Here is a 9,901-nt window from a genome sequence, read left to right on the forward strand (position 1 = left end):
ACTTCCTTCTCTAATTCTTTCTTTGATGAGGACCGACACTCCTGGACACTTTGAAGTGCGCAGCGCAACTCGGTTACTCGGTAGAGATCAGAGGTCAAGCTCCCAATTCCGGCCATGGCATTGATCAGGTTTCTTAGAAGCACGTTTGTCCATAGGCCTCTCTTCTCCCGTCCTCTGGTTCTCTCTCTCTCTCTCTCTCTCTCTCTCTCTCTCTCTCTCTCTCTCGCACACGCTGACACACCCTGAGTAGCTAAGTAACTGCCGGTGTTTGGAATTTGGTGAATGAATTATTATTTGATGAGTAGATAGGGGAACTGAAGAGAATTAGCAATGGGAGATGTTTGGAAAATTGTCACACTTGTTAAATTCACAAAATTGGATATTTACAATTTTACATGGTTTGTTAATTTCTTAGCAGTTTTGTCCTCCATGGATCCAGCCATGTTATGAACCCCAATTTTACTTCTTCAGTACTAAAGGTATCTTCACTGCATCATTCTCTTTATATTTTATGTATAAGAGTTGCACCAAGAGTATAAGATTGATAAAAATGAGAAGTATCTTTTCCTTTTTTTTTTGTCAGGGAGCGGAAAGAAGATGTCTGATGAGAGTCAATCTGAGTCTGATAAGGCGTCACTTTCAAGGAAAGACTTGGCACTACAACAAGCATTGGATCAGATCGAAGCTGCTTTTGGGAAAGGGTCTATTATGTGGCTCAATCGAATACATGACTTCAGAGAGGTGCCGGTAATATCCACCGGCTCTTTCACTCTTGATCATGCTCTGGGTATTGGTGGCCTTCCAAAGGTTCTTTTAGTCATTTAAGCAAGTGATACTATTGGCATTTGGGTTCTTTGTACCTTTTCTTGTCATGTATACCAGTTTGGCCAACTTATTTTTCTTTTTGGCCTGCCTATTGTTTAGAATGTAACAAGATTCAATAAATGGTTAAATCTAATCAGCATGATTTCTGACAGCTAAGGTAGGATATACTGGATTATATCAAGACTTAGTTGCACAATTGAGGGTTCATGCAGGCTTTGTTTCAAAGATTGTTTCTGTTTCTGTAAGCAAGCCAAGGAATTGGTTGGTCTTGTGATCAAGTGGTACTCGTACCTGTTTAAGTTCCCGCTTGACCAAATTTACACCATTTTTGTTTCTCACTTTTGGTGCATTTGTTGATGTTCTGTGCAATTTAGAATGACTGGAGCAAATTTGCATCAAAGTTGAGTCTTATTTGCAGGCCATAATCCCTCAGTTTAATTGTGACCCATAATTCCTCAATAAATTGTAGCAAAATATGGGTTAAATGAGGGTTACATGGGCTGAGTTTTTGCTAGGATGTTTATTCCTCTCTGCTTATGTTTGTACTTTTACAAGTACATATATTTTCCCTTTCATGAAGTACCTTGTTATTTGTGATGTTAAACAGAATAACATAATCATTCTTGATTTGAAGAATTCAATCAGTTGAATTTCTTAACCCCTTATGTCAGGGAAGGGTTGTGGAGATATATGGTCCTGAAGCATCCGGCAAAACCACCCTTGCACTTCATGTGATTGCTGAGGCACAGAAAAATGGTGGTAAGAATAAGATTTTAATTTTACATTTGATTAAGAAAAATGACAGGGCCAGCTGTTGAGAGTGTTTTAAACCAGGCTTTGAGGCTAGAAGCTCATAACAGTTATTGCTATTTTAGCAGTGAACTGATATTTCAAGGGGCATGTCACATGTGCACATGTATTAAGCCCTACCAGCACAGTACCAGATTACCTGATCAGAATTTTCAATTGGGGTTAAGTATTGTTATACACGCAGAATCCGCAGATTTTTTTTTTCCTTTCTTTCTTCTTAACTCCATTATGTCTGTAAATTACCCATATTGGTCTCATCATGGCCCCAAGGAATTTCATCTTGTACCAATTTGCTCAATCCTTGCTTGAAAAAAAAAATGTTGAACAGAAACAGGACTACATTCTGTAGTATATTGCCAAAAGGTTTGGATATAGCAAAATTGGATAAAGGGGCATTATAAGCGCAGAAATTTGGAATGTATGATGCTAGGGATCATTCAGTTTATATACTCTGATAGTTTTACTGTCATTCCATCGGATTGTAGGTTACTGTGCATATATTGATGCAGAGCATGCACTGGACCCTGCATTTGCTGAGGCTATAGGAGTGCGAACTGAAAACATGCTTCTCTCACAGCCTGACTGTGGCGAGCATGCACTCGGCCTCGTTGAGATCTTGGTCCGTAGTGGCTCGGTTGATGTTGTTGTTGTCGATAGTGTAGGTACATACTCGTTTCTTGTTTTCCTTTTCTTTCTTTTTGTGTGCTTTTGGGTTCGGGTTGCAGTTACATTATGTCCCAGTTCCGAAGATGCAACTTGTAGATACCTTTAGTTAGGAAATTGTACCAAGTAAATTTTTAGTTATAATCTGCATATAAGTTCATTTAAAACTCTTTTTAAATTCAAGATGGCTTTTTTACCCTTCTGATGAGGACCTTGAAGAGAATATGAAGAACCCCAATAATAAGATAACAGGTGTAACTATAATTTGGTCCATAGAAAGTGTGAGTTGAAACCACCAAAATATCCCCCGTGCCTTGTGAATTTTGGTTGCAACTTTTATAACAAAAGCAAATGTTATTGTGATAATAAGAACGAGTTGTGAATTTATTTTTCTATAGCGAGTCTCCTGTAAATATATTTGTTCATGCATTATACTGTATTGCCTTTGTGCATTTTAGGTGGCAGCACTGGTACCAAAAAGTGAACTAGATGGTGAGGTAGGAGATGCACACATTGCTCTTCAAGCCAGGCTCATGAGTCAAGCTCTTCGCAAATTGAGCCACTCTCTTTCTTGCTCTCAGACTATCCTAATATTCGTCAATCAGGTATTTTCGTATTGTCATCTCAGGTAGTGATGGAATTGAGCTAGTATAATCCATAGATGGAATTTAGATACTGCAGTTGAGGTTTAACTGTAATTAAAGATGAAGAAAAAACACTCTGCCATTACAACACAGTCCGAAGCAGGGTTATATTTGTTGGTGATTGTATATTCTTGGTACTTCTATTGTGAGGTTCAAGGAAAAGCTGTGTAAATTGAATACAGCTGCTCTACCTTCGTGTCACGAAAAAAAAAGAAGGATCAAGTTTATCTACTTGGAGAATCTGGAGTCAGTTTCTCTTGATTTTGTCAACAGGTAAGAGCCAAGCTGAATACATTTGGTGGATTTGGAGCTCCAACTGAAGTAACTTGTGGTGGTAATGCCTTGAAATTCTATGCATCTATTCGACTCAACACCAGACCAGTTGGCTTTATAAAAAAAGGCGAAGAGGTGAGATAGTTCTATCTCTTTTGCACTTTCAGGTAAATTTGCCTAGGAAGAACTTTGGTTTGGCTTATATAGGTGTCACTGTGTCAGTTCAGTATGTCAGTGACATAGCCTTAAAATGTGACACCGTAAATAATGAAGCCATCAGATAGCCAAAACAAGAGAAAAATTTGCTTACAAGAAGTTAATACTTGAGAGAGCAAAGCTAATGTAATTATTGACAGGTGGTAGGGAGACAAATTCAAGTGAAAATCGTGAAAAACAAGCACGCACCTCCTTTCAAGACCATACAACTTGAGCTTGAGTTTGGGAAGGGAATAAGCCGTGACTCAGAGGTAGTAGATCTGGGTTCTAAATATAATTTGATAACGAAAGCTGGTGGTTCATACTATTCCATAGGCGGTCATAAGTTCAATGGCAAAGATGCAATTAAACGGTACTTCCATGAGAATGAAGATGTGAGGGAGGAGCTTATAATGAAACTAAGAGAGATGTTACAAAAGGAGCTTCACAAGAATGATTTTCAGAGCGATTTGCCAGATGAGAGAGAATCTGAAGAGGAGGTGGTGACTGAGGTCGAGGCTTAATAATGGGCCTTTATAGAGTGTTCTTGAATCAAGACCACCCCATTTCTTGTTTCGCTTTCATGGTATAATGGCAGGGAACTGGCACTCAGTAGAGTAAACTGGGAAGTAGTATAGGGAGTTATGGTCAATGAGATAAAATATTGTAATATATGTAAATTATGTTGTAAATAGAGAAATACAAATAATTGTACAAGGAGAGAAGACACTGTTTAGCATTTCTTTCTTTTGTGCACTACTCACGTCATTGTTATCATTTGTTAATTTTGTTTTCCTCCGATTTCTTGATATGCCTACCTTTTGAAGGGATCTCAAATGCTTCTGTTCAATCAATGTGTATCACGTAGAACGCAAATGCAGTTTGTGCAGATCTAGATTCTCCAGTCATCCGGTGGGACACAAAAGGAAATGTCTCAGGGAACTTCAGCATGAAGTTTCAATCTAATGGGCTAGGGGGCATTGAGGCTATGATTACGGTCCAATAGCTGTTACATAAATTTATATTACAAAGATTAAGGAATTATATATCAGCACGAGTTGGATTGGAGTTTAAACCTTATGAGTACAAAATAGCAGCCAAGTTGTTGTGGTGGTTTATTGGTCGTTGGCAATGCCAAAAAAGAAAATGGAAGGTAACAGTGTTGAGATAGAGAGCTGGTGTTTGCTTATGTTACTGTTTAACCAAATGCTACTTTGTAAAACAAATTGAGTGTTATTTTGTCGCATAAAGAGAAAACTCAGAGACATTAAAAATCATAATTACGATTTTATAATAGAAAACTCGGAGACAAATTAACATCAGTATTAGCATTGAGCAACAAGCGTGCCATGTTTACTACAGAAAAAAAGATGAAATTTACAGCAGCAGCATATCAGCACATCGGCCACTCAGTTTTCACTCAAAAAAAAAAAACATATCAGCACAAACATAAATATCTTACAACCAGTACAAAAGACAAATCAAGATAAAATTATCCATTATAATGAGTAGCCGCCGTGAATGGCATCTACCAGGCCAATGTAGTTCCAATTCTTAATTACATCATGGGTCGTCATTAACTTCTACTTCAACAGTATAGCCACCACAAGCTGATTAAGAATAGAATGAGTGATAGTCGACACGTAATGAATTGTCACTTGACAAAGCTTACAATTTTTAAGCATCAGCCATTCAACGTCTTGAACAACGCAAGTGCAATCATAAAGCATCTCCAAGTTTGGAGCAATGTGTTTACCAAAAAAATTTATTTGCTTTAGACATCCTTTGAATGTACCATTATTTGCCTTGAACAATTTCACCATTTTTCCTTCCTAAATCGAAACAATATAGCAAATGCAATCTCCACAATTCCAAACACCAAAAAAAATTACACACAAAACAGCACAATCAAGGGGTAGTGCCTCAACAGCAAGTGGTGAACTTCGCATCATGTGCTCCCATTTTGCACTGAGAACCACGCAAGACCTGGTTGCGCGATGCATTGCCTCGACTCAGGGGTAGTGACAATAGGCCCCAAAAATATGCGCCAGAGGTCGAGGATTATTGTTACCAGCATTGCGGCCCCCAGTGCATCTATCGCCACCCTTGGTAGGCTCCACTTGTCGACTGTGTTTTCATCAATCCTACATCCATACGCGTAGTCATACACTAGCTAATAAAACAAAAGGCGTGCCATACCTTCAAAACAACAAGACATGTAATACCAGCCTCCCCAGTTGCAGGCAACCACCTATTTTTTATCTTTCTACATTCATATTTAGTGGAAATAGTAGTTTGAAAGGTTCTTGAAAAAGTAAAAAGTAAAAAGTAAAAGAAAAAAAAGCAAGAAGAAGAAGAAACGAAAGAGAGTTCACAAGATATTAACAAAATTTGAGGAGAAAAAGGCAACATTTCTCAACTAGAAGGCATAAGACATCTTTAATTTGGAAGGTAAATAGGAAAGCTAGTTAAGAAAGTAATGGAAAAGCTGTTAATTTAAAAATTTACAATTATTATAATATATCTAAAGGAAAGCGAATTTACCTCGAGAACATTGGGAAGCTGACAAAGAAGTAGATGGCATAGAATAATGATCCCACTGTGTACATCAATGACCGGTCAACAAAGTCGTAATAAGGGAACTGACAGTAAATGATGGAATGTTAATATGTAGTACTGGAAGTGCTCCAATATATGGTGACAAATGCACACAAATAAGAAAAAAAACATCTAGTATAAAAAAAGAAAAAAGAAATTAAAACATCATCAAATTATGTCAAATGTTAGTTTCTCATTCTTCCGTGATCTACTGGTTTATACGCAACCAATACTGAGATCTAACTGTCTCCAAATTATTTTAGCTGCTCCACTCCTCATAATCCTAAATTTGAAAACTGAAATAATCCAATCAAGGGTATAATATAAACAGTTGGCAAAAGTTGGTATAATATAATATACATACATTTGAGATAGCTATAGTCTCCAAGTAGGCAATAAAATAAGATAGGGCCAAGACCCAAGCTGCTTCTGTAAGAAACCGAATATATGGTGGTAAACCAACAATCGAATAGCGCAATCTTCTGAGCGTCATATTTGAAGCCATGTGGTAAAACAGGAAGCATGTGTGTGTCAGAAGAAACGTTGTGTGAGGAACCTGAAATCAATGGCAAAATGCATCTTATGAGTTCAACTGTTAGGATGTTCCTGATAATCTACTTCGGTCGATTATTTTCAGCAAAACATTTTTAGTACTAAATTCAGCAATAAATATAGATCTGTTATGCTGTAGGTATGAACACTTACGGGAAAAATTTGAAATTCAAAAGAGAAAAGCAATTACATATGCTAAGCATCCTTAGGAAACTGTTACACATCCTAAAGAATGTAAAACAAATTTTAATATACATAAATTAAACGTTACATTATTCATCCTCCATGAAGGGAAGGTATATGAGGCACCTAGCACTGTGAAAAAGTAGTGGGTCCAAAAGTAGTTCCCAACATAGCTAAATATGATGATCCAAAGATTAGCCTGAAAAAACCATGGGCATTTGATAATAATTGAAAACAAGCCTAAAACACTATCCAGAGAATTTACATCACTAATTCCATATACACACTCAAACTCAAAGAGATGCAAAAAATACAAGAAACATATATTATGCAAAAATTTAGTTAAATGAGATTTACCTTAACCCAGTACCTATCCTTCCAGCTTTTACTAGAATCAGCCTAGAAAAGAAAGAAAACTGCGTAAACATTTTAAAGAAAGAAGACTGCAAAAAGAGGTATTATTCATCAAAAGATACCTGAGGATAAAACTATCCGAGCAATACATTGTATAAACACAAAGCAGTCAAAGACTCAAAGGAAAAAAGTAAAAAATGTAAACTGTAAAGTGCAGCTTGTTTTGGGTAATCTTGCCAATACAAAGCATCTGTCAGGCAATGTGGAATTGAGAATTAGTACCAAAGTTCTCAATGCTGGTACAAATATAACAAAAAATTACCTTTCCCACAATAAATATAGGTATCAGGACAGCTGGCACAGCTGAAACTAAACCCACAAGCAAATACTCCAACTCCTTGAAATTCTGCATTAATACAAAACTCACCATGTAATCCAGTAAAAGGGACACTAAAAAAGAAAGCAGCAGATCTACCTAACTGGGCAATATTTAAATTTACAACCATGCTTCTCAAATGGATCCCAAATCGGAAAACTATTGAGGATTTAAAACAGCAAATCAGCAAACCAATCGTTAAATTTACATAAACAAAGTTGCAGTTACAAAATTATACCAATACCATTATACTATAGACTGAAATGGTTACAGAAAATCACAACAAAAACTAGTATGGATATTGCATTTTTCCCACAATTGTTACTTATTTAATTAAATCCAGGCCCAGCTCAACTTTTTAATTTAATGAAGTCCTAAAACTTACTGAAAACAAACCAACAACGTGGAAATATTTCTATTGTAAACTAGCAATTTTTCAAACTTGTTCACACAAAGAAATAAAAAAACGGACTGATTTAAGTTTATTGTTGTTTACAAAAGGTCCCTGATCCACAAAGCAGATTTACACAATTAGTCCAAATTCTCAGCGACCCACCACAATTTAATCTTGACCCGCTAATTAAATAAATAATTATAATTATCGAATTCCTTTTTAATATTTCATGTTTCATAACTCGAATCTACGTAAAGAGTTAAAACTAGTTCTTAATCCAAACACCTCTCGGCCTGACTTGATAATTTTTTTCTGTAGAGAGCGACATGACAGGAGGAACATCGCTTACCTCATAAAGCTTGAAAGGCACGACAATCCCGAGGCAAAGAGTGAGCCAGAACGGAGTATATAGCAAGAAAAACGCCTCACCCCATCTCTTGCTCGGGTTCGACGCCAGCCATCGGTTATCGCTCTTCACGCGTTTCTCTTTCGCATTCGCTGCTGATTTTCTCACCGGTGAAAATTAGAAGTCTAGAAAAAAAAAAAAAAAAACAGAAGGACACGAGGCGACGGAGCGTGTACCTGCCATCCGTCGAACAGAGAACGCCGGTCACCGCGTGGCACCTAATCTCGCCTCGTCTGAATCACTTTCTGTTTGGACAATGGCTGTCGATTAGGGAGAGTTCGAGTGAGGAGTAGTTAGCGTCCGACGGGAAGTGAGCACTCATCGCCATTTTATTGGAATTGGGACCAGATCCTCTAAAGTAACTCAATTTTTGGGTTTTGGATCGGGACCGTCCAATTCGAATTCATTGTTCGTGATCGTCTCGGAATTCAAATCTGTTGTTCAGAATGTGTGCGCTCCACTTCGAAATATATTATTACGGATTCAAATCAAATGATCTCAATTTAAAACTCAAAAATTGAATTAATTCACTTTATCTGAATTTAAGATACCTTATTTGTTTAGAAATCCTTAAAGCAATATATATACGAGGAAGGATCCAATTACACTCTGTTTTGGTGACATCGGATTACATCTAATATTTTTAAAGTCCAAACCGTTCAACATGATGAATATGTTAAAATGCACTTGCAGATGAAATTTTACATTTTTCTGAATTTTTTTACTATTTATTAAGATGGGTACAAAATAGCCGCTACCAAGTTTTCAAAAAAAAAAAAAGATGGGTACAAAAATTCAATGGTGTGAAAATAGCGATTTTGTTAAATACTTAATAAATAGTAAAAAAATGTAAAATTTGATCTGCAAGCACATTTTAACATATCCATTATGTTGAACGGTTTGGATCGACTGTTTGGAATTTGAAAACTTTAAGAATGGAGAGTGTAATTCGGTGTCACCAAAAAATGGTGTAATTGGATCCCTCCTCATATATATATATATATATATATATATATGAGGAGTTAGGCTGGGGTGCTATGGATAGCATAGAGGCCTCTATGCTACGGCTCAATATTCGAGTTTTCAAAATCCAAACGGTCGATCCGAACCGTTCATCTTATTCTCCATATTAATATCTGCTTGGAGACCAAATTTTACATTTTTCTGAATTTTTTTACTATTTATTAAGTATTTTACAAAATTGTTGATCCAACGGTGGCTGCACAAAACAGTAAAACCGTTGGATTAGCGATTTTCAAAGTGGCTTAATAAATAGTAAAAAAATTCAGAAAATTATAAAATTTGGTCTCCAAGCATATATTAATATGGAGAATAAGATGAACGGTTCAGATCAACCGTTTGGATTTTGAAAACTTGAATATTGAGCCGTAGCACGGGAGGCCACTATGCTATCCATAGCACCCCAGCCTAACTCTATATATGAGTGGCTAATATCAAAACGTTTGCACCAACCCTCCCGTGCAACCAAGTCAGTTTCCAATTTTTAAAGTCCAAATGATAAATCTAAACCGTTAGATGTGTTCTACATATTAAAATCTACTTGGAGACCAAATTTTACATTTTTTTGAATTTTTTTACTATTTATTAAGCCACTTTGAAAATCGCTG

At 36.5% G+C, this 9,901-nt stretch overlaps 2 protein-coding genes across 7 annotated transcripts; one reads left to right on the top strand and one right to left on the bottom strand.

Annotated features, from left to right (window-relative positions):
• Window positions 1–2: 2 nt before the first annotated feature.
• LOC144545528 (DNA repair protein recA homolog 3, mitochondrial-like) lies at window positions 3–4,152 on the top strand. 2 transcript variants are annotated; one of them, XM_078294095.1, is made up of 8 exons: window positions 3–177; window positions 416–479; window positions 584–807; window positions 1,497–1,584; window positions 2,121–2,293; window positions 2,757–2,903; window positions 3,216–3,350; window positions 3,572–4,152. In XM_078294095.1, exons 1-8 carry the CDS (start codon window positions 115–117, stop codon window positions 3,932–3,934), a joined length of 1,257 nt encoding a protein of 418 aa, XP_078150221.1. In that variant the 5' UTR covers window positions 3–114; the 3' UTR covers window positions 3,935–4,152. The 2 variants fall into 2 exon arrangements, with proteins under 2 accessions (XP_078150221.1, XP_078150227.1); XM_078294101.1 differs by having other exon boundaries at window positions 4–177; window positions 419–479.
• A 565-nt stretch (window positions 4,153–4,717) lies between these two features.
• On the bottom strand, window positions 4,718–8,611 carry CPI1 (cyclopropyl isomerase). Of its 5 annotated transcripts, none has more exons than XM_078293983.1 (8): window positions 8,450–8,611; window positions 8,217–8,365; window positions 7,420–7,503; window positions 7,101–7,142; window positions 6,832–6,942; window positions 6,373–6,564; window positions 5,955–6,052; window positions 4,718–5,554 (listed from the first exon to the last, which is right to left on the bottom strand). In XM_078293983.1, the coding sequence occupies exons 1-8, from the start codon at window positions 8,454–8,456 to the stop codon at window positions 5,359–5,361; spliced, it is 879 nt and encodes a 292-aa protein (XP_078150109.1). In that variant the 5' UTR covers window positions 8,457–8,611; the 3' UTR covers window positions 4,718–5,358. The 5 variants fall into 5 exon arrangements, with proteins under 5 accessions (XP_078150109.1, XP_078150102.1, XP_078150110.1 ...); XM_078293976.1 differs by having other exon boundaries at window positions 8,217–8,368; window positions 8,450–8,599; XM_078293984.1 differs by having other exon boundaries at window positions 8,217–8,353; window positions 8,450–8,582.
• Window positions 8,612–9,901: the final 1,290 nt, after the last annotated feature.

This window comes from Carex rostrata, chromosome 2 (genome assembly GCF_964058835.1).
Source record: "Carex rostrata chromosome 2, lpCarRost1.2, whole genome shotgun sequence".
NCBI lineage: Eukaryota > Viridiplantae > Streptophyta > Magnoliopsida > Poales > Cyperaceae > Carex > Carex rostrata.

Excerpts from the sequence above, each read along its gene's own strand:
- LOC144545528 (XM_078294095.1), top strand. The coding sequence starts at position 115 with ATGGCATTGATCAGGTTTCTTAGAAGCACGTTTGTCCATAGGCCTCTC. Across the intron at positions 808-1,496 it reads GTATTGGTGGCCTTCCAAAG|GGAAGGGTTGTGGAGATATA; the intron begins GTTCTTTTAGTC and ends CCCTTATGTCAG. Across the intron at positions 1,585-2,120 it reads TGAGGCACAGAAAAATGGTG|GTTACTGTGCATATATTGAT; the intron begins GTAAGAATAAGA and ends ATCGGATTGTAG.
- CPI1 (XM_078293976.1), bottom strand. Across the intron at positions 7,504-8,216 it reads TGCCTTTCAAGCTTTATGAG|AATTTCAAGGAGTTGGAGTA; the intron begins GTAAGCGATGTT and ends GTATTAATGCAG. Across the intron at positions 6,053-6,372 it reads AGACTATAGCTATCTCAAAT|TTCCCTTATTACGACTTTGT; the intron begins GTATGTATATTA and ends ATTTACTGTCAG.